General features: G+C 49.2%; 1 protein-coding gene across 2 annotated transcripts in view; it reads left to right on the top strand.

The window, feature by feature from the left end:
• Positions 1-14,789, top strand: part of ATM (ATM serine/threonine kinase) — a 3,046,976-nt gene that overhangs the window by 2,987,127 nt on the left and 45,060 nt on the right. For both annotated transcript variants that reach the window (XM_069640412.1, XM_069640413.1), the window contains one exon: positions 12,501-12,615. In XM_069640412.1, coding sequence (XP_069496513.1) covers positions 12,501-12,615 — 115 coding nt within the window. The remainder of the gene's footprint in view (positions 1-12,500; positions 12,616-14,789) is intronic.

Genomic DNA, 14,789 nt, shown 5'->3' with positions numbered 1-14,789 from the left:
GTTTTAACTGGGTCCATCATGGTTCCTTGGGTAGAAAGTATGTACCCCAGATAGGGGATTTGGGTCTAGTGGAATGCACACTTGTTGAGTTTGGCGTATAGGTGGTTTTCTCATAGACGCAGAAGTACTGCCTGGACATGTTGGACATGTTCGTGCATCGGTTTGGAAAAGACCAAGATAACGTCAAGATATACGATGATGGTGAGCAGCGTTAGGTCTGAGAAAATATGATCCATAAAACAATGGAAGACCGCCGGGGTCATGGAGAGCCCAAGGGCATTACGCAATATTCATAATGCCCGAAGGGGGTACGGAAGGCAGTCTTTCACTCATTGACCTTCCGTATTCGAATGAGGTGATAAGCCCCTCTCAGGTCTAGTTTCGTAAAGTAGCCTGCTCCTTTGACAGCTTCTAAAATGTCAGAGATGAGGGGCATTGGGTATTTATCAGGAACAGTGATTTGATTGAGGCACATATAATCAATGCAGGGGCAGAGTTCCTAGGTGTCTTTCTTTGGTATAAAAAAAAAGAGGCCCCTGCAGGTGATGTGAATTCTGCGATGAGACTGTGGTGAAAGTATTCCCTTAGGGCTTCCTTCTCGTTAATAGACAATGTATACATCCTCCCGAATGGTAAGGGTTTATCGGTTTCGATCTCGATACACCAGTTGTCGCTGTGGTGGGGTGGTAGGGCCTTGTATTCGGTTTCCTCATAGACATCTTGAACCGGCATGTATTGGTCCGGTAGGAGCAGATTCATGGCTAGTGTTTTGGGAGAATTTGGCTTAGGGTTGTGGGATGAATGCATCCCCACTGACCCGCGCGTAAGGCAATGTGTGATAGTGTTCGGATCCCAAAAACAGGGAACCTGCTGTCCAGTTTATGTAAGGATTATGAATCCGCAGCCAGGATAATCCCAGAATAATGGGGTGATGGGCTGCGTGGATCAGATCAAATGAAAGTGTTTCATGGTGCACCATTATGTCCATGCCCAGAGTTGTGATCTGTTCCTTAATGGGACCTGAGAGTAACGAGGATCCTTCAACTCCTTCCACCGGTATTCTGATATATTTAGTTACTCGTGGTATAAGGTGAGTTTAGGCCCATTGATCGTCCATGAAGTTGCCGGCTGCCCCACAGTTGATTAAGGCGGGAACGTTTTCCATCTGGCTGTCAAACCCTTGTAGGGACACAAGAATGACCACCATTGAGGTGTCTTTAGTTTGACTAGAAGAAATTTGGGAACCTGGTTGTTTCTCCCCGAGTCATGGTCCCTATATGACTGGGTCAAGGCGTTTCCCTGGCGTCTGGGAGGTGCCAGAGGGCACTAATGGGAACTGTGTGATCCTTAGAGCCACAATACATACAGAGCCCTAGTGAGCGGCGATGATTCCATTCTGTGGCGGTAAGAGGCCCTCTTGCTGCTCCTATCTGCATGGGTTCATCTGAGCTTGTTGGTTTGGACACGAGCTTGTCTGGGTCTGAAGAACTCTGTGGATTTCCAGCTCTCTGCCTTTCTGCCATCCTCTTATAGACGATAGTCTACCTGCATGGTTAAAGCGATAATTTCTGCCAAATTAGGTGGTCTAGCCACCCTGGAGACCTCGTCTTTCAGGTCTTCATGAAGACCCCTCCGAAAGAGGGTAAGTAAGGCGTTGCCTGGCCAAGCTGTTCCAGCAGCCAATTTTCTGAAATTGGTGATATATGTAAGCAGATCCTGCATTCCTTGACGGTAATCCAAGAGCTGTTCTTGGGCTGATACTAGTATCTCTTGTCTTCCGAACATCGTTCTGATGCTATTAAGAAACCCGGGGTAGGAGTCCATGAGTGGGTCGTTGGATGTTACCAAGGGGGTGGCCAAGGCTAGGGCGCCTCAGTCCAAGTTGGAAATCATAAACCCCACTTTGGCCCTGTCATTTGGAAAATAGTTTGTTTTTTTTTAAAGGTTTTTTATTATTTTGAAAACAAATAAACAATACAAACCAAACTTGCAGCATTATTTACAACAGACTCGTGAACATCAATTAACGCACATTACTGCTCCCCAAATCCCTCCCCCCTCAAGAGCTTGTTTGCGTTTCTCGTTCTCTATCTGCTGCGTGTGGCCGGTTATCGCTTCCTTCCGAAGCTGCAGAATCCATTATTGTGCCAAACAGTCCTGTTATTAACACTCTCCAAGCCATCAGGTTACCCACCACTTCTTCCCCGCACTTGCTACGTGCCTCCTGCCACACTACCATTTCAGCCTCCGCCCATTTTTGCAAATCCCGCCACCATACCTCAACCTGTGGCTTGTGGCACTGCTTCCAGCCCATGGCAATCCTTCTTTTAGCAAGCACATATGCCAGGTCCCTCAGTTTCCCAACATGTTTAGTATTCCGTGGTCTGGGAAACCCTCCCAATAGGCAGGCCCAGGCTGTATCTATGTTGAGCGTGACCCCTTTATCTGCTAGTTTTCGTGCCACTTCCCCCCAAAAAGCTTCAATCACTGGGCAAGACCAGAACATGTGTGTCATATCAGCATCTTCTTCATCGCATTTTGGGCATGCTTGTCTTCCTGCGTTTACAAACTTAGATATTCTATTCGGGGTCATATAGGCTCTATGTGTTATGTATAACTGTATCTGCTGCAATCTGGCGTTTCTGGACACCTTCTTGTGGTATCCCATAGCACGTTCCCACATCCCATCGGTCATCTGTGCCCCCACCTCCGCTTCCCAGTCCAGCCTCAAATGAGTCAAATCCTTCCCCACCCGGGTCATCACCATCTCGTACAGTCTAGAGATCTCATGCCCTCCTTCTGATATGTCATATATTGTTCCCATTAGGACGTCTGGCTCCTCCGCCCGTACAGTCTCTGGCCAGGTTTTACGAATAATCTGCACTAGCCTAAGATACGTGACATATTGGCCTCTGTGCAAACCTGCCTCTTCTCCCAGTTCTTCGAAATCTTTAATCAGTCGGCATACTCTGCGCCACATCTTCCACCCAAGCAACATCATACCCGGGCGTTCTTTCATTTCAAGTCTAGGCACCCAGATAATCTCCTTTAGGTAAAATGGGGTGCAGTCCTGCCCAAACAGCCTAAATTCAGGAGTTACCTCATCAGAAAGACATTTGGTTACATATTGCAACTGACTATCTACATAATAGGCCTCAAAATTTGGCAGCTTAATGCCCCCTCTATCATGGAAGTTCTGCAGCTTCCATAGCGCCACTCTGTTGCAAGTGCCATGCCATAGGAAGTCCCTGCACATGCTATTCAGTTTGACAAAAAAACTTTTTGGGTATCAAGTATGGTATATTACTGAAGAAATGTAACAGCCTGGGCAGGACCACCATTTTGAGCATCGCCCCCCCCCCGTCCCATCATCGCCAGCGGCAACTTCTCCCACAACTTCATACTTGTTCGGATTTTTTTCACAGCCACCTCGGTATTATGCAAGTGTTCCCCCTCCACCGTATGATACACATCTATTCCGAGGTAGCGGAAGGAATCAGCCGCCCAAGGTACGGACAACACTGGCAACCGCTCCGGAGGGGCTCCTATGTAGTTCCCCAATGGGAACATGCTCGATTTTTGGGGGTTCACCGCTATGCCGGACAGTTCTGCATACCTTTCCATAACCTCTAGAATATACTGAAGATTTTCCTCTGGATATTTCAAGTTTAGTAGTAAATCGTCAGCATACAAGGATATTAGGTGTTTCTCTCCCCCTACCTCAATACCAACCATGTCATATTGTTGTCTGAGGTACACTGCCAGGGGCTCCAGGGCTAGAATGTATAACATCGGGGACCAGGGGCACCCTTGTCTGGTGCCTCTACTGAGTTGCCATCTCTCAGATATCACCGATCCTGTGCGCACCCTGGCCAGTGGTTCACTGTATAGTAATTTTGCCCACCTAACATAACCCAGCCCCATCCCGTATTCTTCCAGGGCCTCCAGCAACCATGGCCTCCTCACTGAATCAAAAGCTTTGACTGCATCTAGGGACACCACCGCCATTTCCTCCTCGCTCCTGTTTCCCTCTTCAATCACCCGGTGGAGTCGCCTATGGTTGTGGGTTATATTTCTGTTGGGGACATAACCTGTCTGGTCCGGGTGTATCAGTTTGCTAATAACTCTACGCAGCCTATTGGTCAGGACCGCCGTCAATATCTTGCTATCCTGGTTCAACATTGACAACGGCCTATAGGATCCACAGCTATGCCCTGGCTTGTTGGGCTTAGGGAGCGGCACAAAAAAAACGCTTCTCTAAGCGATTCCGGCAGCTGACCCATCTCAAAAGACTCATTGAGCATCTCTAGCATAGGGGGGAGTACTTCCTCTCTATATGTTTTGTAAAACTTGCCAGGGAATCCGTCCGCGCCCGGGGTCTTACAGGTGGGTGCTGCTTCACCACCTCCTCCAATTCCTCTAAGGTAATCGGTGCGTCCAGCTCCTCCCTTTCTTCAGCACTAATCTTAGGTAATTCCATGTCTTTTAGAGTTTCTCTAATCTCTCGATTGTCCCCTCCTCTGTCCTCATATAATGTCCTATAATAGTCCAAGAATGCCTCGTTGACTCCCTCTTGGGTGTCAACCATCTCCCCGTCTTCTCTAGTTATTGTCCTAATCGGGGGCCTGGGGGTTTCGCTCTTATATAACCACGCCAACAAGCGCCCAGTTTTATCCCCTCCTGCATGTTGCCTCTCGACATACTTCTTATAGTTAAGGTTGCAGAGCCTTTCCCAAAGCTCTGCACACCTCTGCTGTAACTCGAGTACAAGTTCCGCTTCCCCTCCCGCCCTGTTGCTTTCCCGCTCCAGTTTCTCTTCCGCTTCCTCTAGTTCTGTTAGGACCCCACCCTGTAGGCCTTTTGATTTAGCAATAGCAGCACCCCGCAATACTACCTTAAAGGCTTCCCAGAGCGTGCACGCTGAGTCTACGCTGCCTGTGTTTACCTCAAAGTACTGTGTGATCGCATCCCTGATATCTTCCCTGAAGACCGGGTCCCGGAGCGCCTCCGCCCGGAGGCGCCATGTCGGTATCCGCGCCCTGGGGCGGCAATACTGCCAACTCAGCACCAGAGGCGAGTGGTCCAACAGGACCCTCGCTCTATAGTCTATTTGGGTGGTCTCTATCACCACATCTGGCGTGGCAAAAAAGTAATCAAGTCTCGTGTGCAGTTGCTGCGGAGCTGAGTAATGCGAGTACTGTGTTTCATTAGGGTGTTTCAGCCTCCAAACATCTGCCAGCCCAAAGTCGTCTAGTAATGTCTGCAATACCCTGGCCGCTGGTGTGGGCCTATCAATCTTCCCATCAGATCTCCCTGCCTTTGGGTTGAGCACGCAGTTGAAATCCCCTCCCCAGATAACCGCTCCTCCCATACACGCGCCCAGATGAGTACACAGGGTTCTAAAATATGCCGCAGTGTTTTGGTTGGGGGCATACGTATTTATAACGCACACCTCTCTATTCTCTACCAAAGCCTTCAATATGACCAACCTCCCCTTCGTGTCCACCACTTCTTGTGTAAGTTGGAGCGGAACGTGCGGTGCCACCCAGACCAGCACTCCCCTAGCGTAGGCAGAATACGGAGAGCCTATTACAGTACCTCTCCACTTCTTCCCCACCAGTTCCAATTTTTGCCGGGTCAAATGTGTTTCCTGCAACAACGCAATATCAATCTTCTGTCTTTTCAGGTACATCATGACTTTGTTTCTCTTTAAGTAACTGTTAAGTCCCCTGACATTCCATGTTACGATCTTAAGGTCCCCCATGGCTCATGAGTGTCTTCTTGTCTTCCGTGTAGCGAATCCCCCTTGCCCACATGATACAGATACAGCTCTCCATCTTTACTTGTAGCTTCTTGTACCAGCTCAAACTATCCATAACTAAGTACACAGCAAATTCCCAACTTCCCTCCCCTCCCTCCACCCGTCCCAACACCACACACCCCAACTGCTGCCCAGCTCCGTTCTCGGAAATCAGGCACCCCAACATCTAGCCCTGCAAGCACCACACAATGCACAGAGCTCAGTAGGGTGAAGTCGCCCTAATGGCCACTTAACTAAAATTGTTGTGGGGTAAAGAGATCCGCTCTGTAAGGCTCCCATTATTTCAATAACAATTACAGTGCTCATAACATCTAGTGCAATAGTCTAACCTTCTCTACTGAAGGCTGCGCAAATGATTATATTCAAGTCCCACGTGGCGCGCCATCTTGTGGCACCTTCCTCGTGCATTACTTATCTCTTCCGTGCTCTCTCTCCGTCTGAACTTCTGTCTCCTGGGGACATCCCTGCGCATCGAGCCATCCCATGGCATCCTCCGGGGTCTCAAAAAACAAAGTTTTGTGTTTATGTATGACTTTCAATTTTGCCGGATACAGTAGCATATATTTGTGGCCCGCCTCTCTCAATCTCCGCTTTACCGTCCCAAAGTTCATGCGGCTACGCTGCACAGACAGGGTATAGTCCGGGTAGGCCGTGATGTTTGCCGTTCCTCCCTTGCGAAAGTGTTCCAATATCCTCTCCCGATCTCAGTAATTAAGAATTTTGGCTATCACCAGCCTAGGCGGGTTTCCCGGCGGCGGCCTCCTTGTTAGAGCTCTATGTATCCTTTCCACCACAAATCCTTGAGATAGGGCTCCTCTGGGTATCTCTTGCAGTAGCATGGACTCAATGAATTCCGTGGGATCGTGGCCCTCCAATCCCTCCGGCAGGCCCACGATGCGGATGTTGTTTCGTCGGGTGTGTCCTTCCGCCTCCTCCGCTCTGCTCTCCAAGTTGCCCACTCTTTGTATCAGGGCATGCAATTCGGCCTTATGGGAGGCACAATACGCGGTATTCAGGCTAACTTCCTTCTCAAGGGACTCTGTGCGCTCCGCCAAGGCCCTGACATCCTGTCGAAGTAGATTAACATCCTCCTGCACCTCTCCGACCTTGAGGTCCAGTGCCGTTTTCAGTTCAGTGACGGCTAGTTCGAGTTTAGATTCCCAGGCCGCCTTTAGGTCCGCAATCGCAGCTAGGACTTCTTGGTTAGCGCCCGTTGTCGTCATGTCGCTTGCAGGCGGCTTATCCCTGCTCTTGGTATTGTCTTGACCAGGGGACGTCTTAGCGAAGTCGTCTAAAGTGGGCTGTTTCGCCTTCGGCCTCACCGTTCTATTCGACATGACCCAGAGGACCTTTTATTTGCACAAATGACAAATGCGCACCCAGTACGCCTCTTTCGCTTGGTCACCGTGCGGCCTGCTCCTTCCTTTGTTCCGGAAATTGGTCGGCCATTTTGTGTCGTCTTTTGTCTCTGGCGCTCCTTATCCTTTCCGCACAGATCTCTGCCGCCGTTCTTCTACACCTTCCAGAAGTTCACCAAGCGTGGCCCAATCATTCACACACCGACATGTGTATTTTCAGCGGTCGTCGGCCCATCGTTGCGCACTTTTTCGCCCGGATCATTTCAGGATCTCGGGAGCTCCTCCAGATCACGTCCTCCTACATGGCCCTCGTAGCCACGCCTCCCATTTGGAAAATAGTTATCTTTAAACATAAACTGGACCGTACATGCGTCCAGATATTTAAGTCTTTTCGGATTGCTGTCATTCTTGCCTCCTGGCAAGGATCCAGGAGGTGTCGGAGGGAAAGTAATCAATTGTCTTAATGCTATGTTCTCTCCTTTTAAAGTCTGGACTTCTGTGGTCAATGACTGTACAGCATTCGCAAGGTGCTGTAACTTGTCCATGGTTGGGGGCGTTGCTCTGTTAGGTATACTAACATCACTAACCTGAGGTAACAGACAAGGTCTTTGTGAGGAGAGTGAGTCAATCCCTATTTCTGTGTGACCTCTGAAGTTAAAACAGAAGGTCGTGGAGAAATGGTGAAAACGTGGGCATGGGATTACGCTTTAGGGTGTATGAGGCGAGCGAGCAATGCGAGGAGCGCTGGAAAGTGCTCAGATGTAGTTGGTAGAAGGATCGCAGAACCGTGCTGAGAGAAGACAAGTATCGGTAACAAATGCAAAGGCAAGGGGAAGCGGAGCTGGAGTACAGAGGGAATAGCAAGAGAAGAGTAGAGTGGGAGAGTGCGAGGGATGGAAACCGGCGAGCAGAGAAGGGAAGCAGGAAAACGTTACCGGGTTCGGGGTACAACGTAGGAGTCACAGTTCCACAGTAGTAGCAAAGCGGCGAGTCGTGTTCGAGCCACGATTTATGCTGTGGCTCCTCCTGTAGGCAGTTGCTGCATGAATTTTGCACGCTTGAGCCGGTGGCTGTCTTGGTGGAAGTGAAGGATGGGAGAATCACTGTAATCTCCATTTGTGCCAGTTTCCAGGATCTGGATCGGTGAGTCCTGACACACGTAGCAGCGTCCTTTCCCTGGCCACATTAGAGGAGGCCCATACTGGAGTCTTAGTGATGATCTCATTAGATTCCTTACACTTGTCAAGGCTATGCCCCAGCCTACGCTACTTCTGGTGGGTGTAAACTTATAAATTTACCCCACTCGTGGCATACCAAGGCAGCACCATAGTAATACATGTGGTTGGTAACTAGCAGCCTTTGTCTGCTTTAGTAACTATATGCTTTTTTAGTAAACTGACCTATCAGACATGTCATGCCATGTCCGCTACCCATGGCATTTTGGTAATTGATGTCCCTGTTCTGAGGGCCAGAGACCAGGACAACTATATACCCAGTGGCAGACAGTGTGCCTGGAGATGCTTCAGTTAACTTACACCTGTTGTTGACGGGCCGAAGACCCCAGCTTCCAAAGGCCTAGCAGCACATCTTCTTGCAGATGCTCTTGTGCAGCATAACCATAAAAGATGAGCCAGTCTTGAGGTATTCAAGCCCCGCCGTCAAACAAATGAGATTCCATCTTGCAACAGACTGCGACCTGAGTCATTAAGCCCTGCTCCACCCATCGTGCCACTAGATTGAGCTAGTGGAGCCTACCAATTTTTAAACAGTCAACAATGGGGCAGAGTCCCTTCGATGTACCTCATCAACCTTGAGATAAGTGGATCGAACTGTGAGAAACCTGAAAGTGTCTCTCTGACTAGTCCCTGGAGGTCTGTCATCCAGGTGGCCAGGAGACGGCCATCGCTATTGGATCCAGTTCCTGGGGGCAGACCAGTGAGGGAGGATCACCTGTATGGGTGGTTCTCGGGGAGTGGAAGTAGAACACAGACTGGTGAGATGTGGTGTCCCCTTCTTTCGACACCTTTTCCCTATCCTACCATGTGGAATATTCAAAAACAGTGCCCCCCCCTTTTTCGACACAAACACTTTCTCACACCACGAAAGACAACAGAGTAACACCAGAGCTGTTTACCTGACATGTCCCAATACAAGGGTCAGGCTAAGTCAGGCAATTGACCAGAATCACACACACCTACCTGACAGCCTTTTCTCTTCCCCACAGTGATAAAAGGTGGAGCACGAAAGCACAGTATGAACAAGGCAGACCGCACGACGAAACAGCTATCGAAGAACGGCAGTTCAAAAGGAGGACAAGGGCGGCGAGAACCAAGAGGGTGACAAGGAGAGAAACAACTTCGCCCTTTTCGTCTCACGCCCGCAAAACCTCTGTGGAAGGAATCGTAAGACCACGAACAATGGCCAACGTGTGTTGCAGCAGCTGTCGACGGTACACAGAGCAGGCTTATGCTGATAAGCAGGACAGAGAGACACCTGCTAGCATGGTACCGGCCTTGACTCCGGAGACCAGAAAAGACAAGTGTGTCATCACATCCGACAAGTCGAGGGGAAACCGATAAGAAACTGAACTGTGTTGAATGAAAGTCACAAAGTGGCAAAATAAGAAAAGTTCAAAGAACTGTTCAAATTAAGGGAAACCCAACTGCAGAGGAAACCGGCACCACGTGGGTGCCCACTCTAGAGACTCTGGTTGATCCCGCATTTGTAGAAACTACCGATACCAGAAGGCCCTAGGAAAGCTGGAAGAAGAGGTCAAAGTGATCATACAGGGGTCTAGCAAAATCCTCTGTACAGTCGAAAGTCTTTGACCGACAAACTATTGGAAAACAAAGGGGTTGACTCCCGCATGGTGAGAATAGAGAAAGAACTGTGTGATTAGCAAAAGCTGGCAAGAGTGAACCGGACGGAGGGATGCCAATAGCAAGGGTCGAAGCCTGAAGTCCCTTTGAATAGTGTGTTGACAAGAGTGAACCCGACATAGGGATGTCCACAGGAAACTGTTTAAAAAGACATTAAGACTTGTGAATGAAAGGAAAGCCATAGTGAACTTGACGGATGGAGGCTGACGTTCAAGAGGGGTTTCAGCCGAAAGATGGGGATACAGGTGGTGAAAAGCTAGACCCCAGAGGCACGTGAACGTAACATACCAAGTTATGTAAAGAAGCTATAGTGAACCCAACGGAGGGAGGCTGAGATTCGAGAGGGGTTTGCGCCCAGAAGTGGGGACCCAGGGCTGAAGAATCATCACCCTAAGTGACATATGAAAATAACCTTTGTTCCTTATTTTAAGTAAACTAGGCTCTCGGAAGCAAGATATTGAACCACCAAAGCTCCTGTTATCACTAGAAACTTTTAGTGGACTGAAGTCCGGAAGAAGGAGGTCCAGGGGTGAAAAGTCATCACCCAACGTCCATTTGGAAAGGAACTTTTTTTATGATGATCTGAATGCATAATTTCCTTGAAGGCAAGAGACCTTCACAAGAAAAGAGACTTGACCATCGACGGTCCTGGTAGCTGAGAACGGAGCTGTCGTCTCGTGCTGGGAAAGCTCGAGACTGTGCTGTGCTCAGGAGTCCCACCTTGTCCCGTGCTCCAAACGTGGGGAAGGGGGACCCCCGACTACCACATCCTGATTTATTATTTGTGAACACTTCTTTCTTTCTTGTGTACCCTATCTCACACTCTTTCTATATTTAGTTGTAAGGACTGGTAATTGTTTATTTTTGTATATGCCCTTTTATTTTGACAAGGCACCACAAGTACTTCCTTTTTTTTCATTTGATGGTCGAAGCTTACTCCCATTTTAGATTTAGGTTTAGATTTCCAACCTGCATACAGTTTAATAAACACCCTTGAACTGTGATCACTTGTGCCTGTCTTTACTGTTACCACCATGAGTTACTTAGAGAACCTACAGCTTGAACGAGCGAGCTGTCATTGTGATCTTCGAGCCATAACATCTCGCAGACATCAGTACCCAAACAAAGTTGAGCTATCCGTCAAAAGGTATTTGCCATGTTAAGCGTTTCCTCGAAGCTATTGAACTGGTCTATGTGCACCCTTTGTGAAATGCCCTTTGTAACAAGTCCTTTCTGAAATCTTCCATTCAAGTGGGTTTCAAAATATGCACTTGTTGTTCACACCTCACTGCGTTGCCTCTGCTCTACTCGACTCTTTTGCTAATCCGGGAAGGTCACCCCCAGAATCCCCTAACCTTCCCTTGCACTGCCCCCTTCACCCTTCATCCCTAACCCACATTGTTTCCCATGTTTTATTTCATAATCCAGGGGGACCTAATACTCTGCCTCCTTTCTTTTGCTCCCCCTAGCCTGTGCTGCTCCCAATGCCACAAACTGGGCAACTGATTACTACAGGGATCTGTATGCTGCAGACATCCAGCCATATTCGAATTTGACTCCTATGATCCCTCACCATTGACTATACTGACATGGGCTGATGGGAGTTGTTGCGCAAAACATCTGGTGAGCCGAAGATTGTAGATCCATGACTTACCGGCACTATGCCCCCTACTTTCTGGAAATACTGCCAGGGACCAGATACGATTCATACTCTGCTTTCCTTACAAACGGTGCATGCCGCTTTTTGCGTAATGATTCTCTCAAAATGGCCAGCGCGTTTTTGTACCCTGGCCTTTCTGCTTTATTTGTTTTTACAATGATTTCTGTAGTCCCATGGGAAGTGCTCAGAAAACGGGCTTGAAGCTGTTAAGCCATCAAATAAAAGACTAAAATAGAGAATTATCAGTTAAAAACTCTACCTCTAAAGAAGGTAATCGCAGGTATGTAACATGTATTTTCTTTGCCGTGGTGTTGGGTTAGTGTTATTAGTTACTCTGTGTGAAGATTGCACATTTTTGTAGTGCCTTTCTTGCAGATTTATTTTATTTCGGTACATAAAATATTGTTTGAAATCTTCTGCTGCTGCCCTACCTTTATGGAGAGGATCCATGTTACCAAAATAAGGCAACGAGTTATACTATCTACTTGTTTCTGTTTACCTTTATGATTAAAGTACCCCTGAGCCAAGTTGTGGTACAGGTCTGGGCATATGCATTGAAGCTTTTGATCTCTCCCCTCGTATACTTCCAGTGTCAAAAAGGGGTTTTTCTGTTTGAGATTAAAAAGCCAAGAATGTGGCGTGGTTGTTCAATTTGGCTATCAGGGGTACTCATTAAATGGTGAGTGGGCCTGCAATGTTGAGTTTTCTTCAAATTTATTTTCTGTCTACACAGCATCCCTAACATATATTCTTATAATTCTTGTTCTTGTCTTGTATGTTAGGAGTGGCATTTGAGCAAGGCAAAATTCTTCCGACGCCAGAGACTGTTCCATTCCGGTTAACAAGGGATATTGTGGATGGAATGGGCATTACGGGTGTTGAGGGTGTCTTTAGAAGGTAAGTTACTTCATCGTTCTCTGTTATCCCTTTTTAGCTGTGACATGCTTGAACTCTACTTACACACAATGTTTTTTTAATAGTCACAAATGGCCTTAAAATTCCTAAAATCCAAGGTGTGGTTTCAAGGGTTTTTATTAAAAAATCAAATAAGGTGTAATGACTAATAATTAATTGAGCTGGGGTTGGGGCACGCTAGTGGGTGTCCTCTCGTCTTCCCGTGGGCTCCCTAGACCAGGGGTCCTTAAACCCAGAGTAGTAACTAGTAATCCCTACTATCCAAGAACTAGCCAATGCAAAGACCTAAAGGTCATAGCCTTATCTCTCTGGTTTCATCCGGGCCTCTTCTAAGGGCCTATCAATCCCAAAGTCTGACGGTTGGTTGCAGTTTTCTCATTATTGTGCCCTAACAGGTACCCGGCTCCTGTCTCTCTCTTCACATACTCTCTCCTGTTCCTTTCCCTGATGTTCCTGCTCTTACTCTTCCCCCTGTTCTACTCTTGCCCTGCACACCCTCTTTCTCCCCTCCACCTTTTCATGTCTCCACCCGCTGCCCTCATCACTCCCTCCCATCTTCACTCACATGCCTCTCTCCTTCGTTTTCCCCTCTACTCTCCCTTTGTCCCATTCTCTTCTTCCTGCTCCTCTCTCCCCTCTCTTCTTGCCCCTTTTTCCTCTCCCTTTTCCTACTGTTACGTCCCGTCCCCTTTCCTCCATACTACATCGGCGTCCCTTCCTAGGGACGGGAGACAGAACCTTTTTCACCAGAAAAAAAGTCCCCTTTAAATTTAGAGGCGCGCGGGGGTGCGGCCCTGGGAGCATGCGCTGCCCTGACTCTGCCCTCCGGCGCCACACCTCAGTCCCCTTTTCCACGTCAACGGGAATGGGCCAAATTCACCAGCGCTCCTGGGTTTGGCTTTGGCCATGTAATTCCACACGCGGATACTCCTTCTGTCTTTTTGTCTTTTTTTTCATTCAGGTACTCGGTCCTTAGGCACATGTCGACTCCAACAGGGTTCAGCAGGTGTCCATCCTGCGACAGACTCTTTCCGACTTCCAACCCACATGCCCTCTGCCTCCGTTGCCTTGGCCCCGACCACGGCTGGCAAGCTTGTACCGAATGCGCTTTCTTCGAGGTCTCTGAAGAACAGACTTGCCAGGTAGAGGGACCTGAAGGACTTTGTCAAACATCGATCCAGGTCCAAGGTAGGGCCACTCTTTTCCGGCGCACCCCGCAAGGAAGACTCCTTTCCAAGGACTTGCCCACGTGGGGGGGGGTACCTCTCAGGTTCTCATACCAGCACGAGTACCAAGGCTGATCCAGCTACAGGCCGACGGGCCGAGGTATCAGTTGATCCCTCTGGTGTCAGTGCTGAGGGACTGGAAGGATCTTTTACCGGGTCTTCTCCCGAGGGGCCACGCCCTAGTACCAGCAACATGTCCGAGGGGGCGCCTATACGCAATACTACCAGCAGATCCGCTGAGGGCAAAACGCCTGCCAGGTCTCAGGGTAGGCCTCATGATCCACACTCAAAAGTCCTGGACGATGCTGGGCCCTGTGATTAAGCAACACGAAGCAGGCACGTGGAAGGCAGCTCAACAAGATGGCCAATGTGCGAGACATTATGGACACCCGTCCGATACCGCACCAAGGAAGGGAGCAGGGGGAGGAACGAGTGTCAAGGTGGGACTGGTGTCAACCAGGTACATGACCTACAGCCTATCCTTCATTTGCGCAAGGCAGTTTCCTGCTGCGTCCGTATGGGCAGGGCATGCAACGGCTCCAGCAACCACCTGCTACCCAGTCAATATCACCTACCACCCCTATGGCCTGCGAGGGCAGGTTTTTTGAAAGGTTCCTTAGGCTCATGATATCTCCTCAGACGGGGTCATCCTCAGGGATGCCATCAGGGACGTGCTCCCGCCAATGGTTTTGGCGCTGCAGGCCCCAGTACAGGCACTGCAGGCCCCAGTGCAGCCACCGCTGCCCGCTCCGGCCCCCCAACTGACTGTGCAGGTGGTTCCGTACCCGCCTCCGCTGCAGCCTCCGGCTCCGGTCCTCACACCCCAGCCGTTGGCTCCCAGCACCCCTCCACCGGTGCCGGACCAACCGGACCCCCAGGTGGACACAGACAAAGAAGAGGACCCCCAGACACACTGTCGTCGGCCAAGGC

This window comes from Ambystoma mexicanum, chromosome 7q (assembly GCF_040938575.1).
Source record: "Ambystoma mexicanum isolate Mex_15411 chromosome 7q, UKY_AmexF1_1, whole genome shotgun sequence".
Lineage (NCBI taxonomy): Eukaryota > Metazoa > Chordata > Amphibia > Caudata > Ambystomatidae > Ambystoma > Ambystoma mexicanum.
This window is presented reverse-complemented; position numbering and strand designations above follow the sequence as displayed.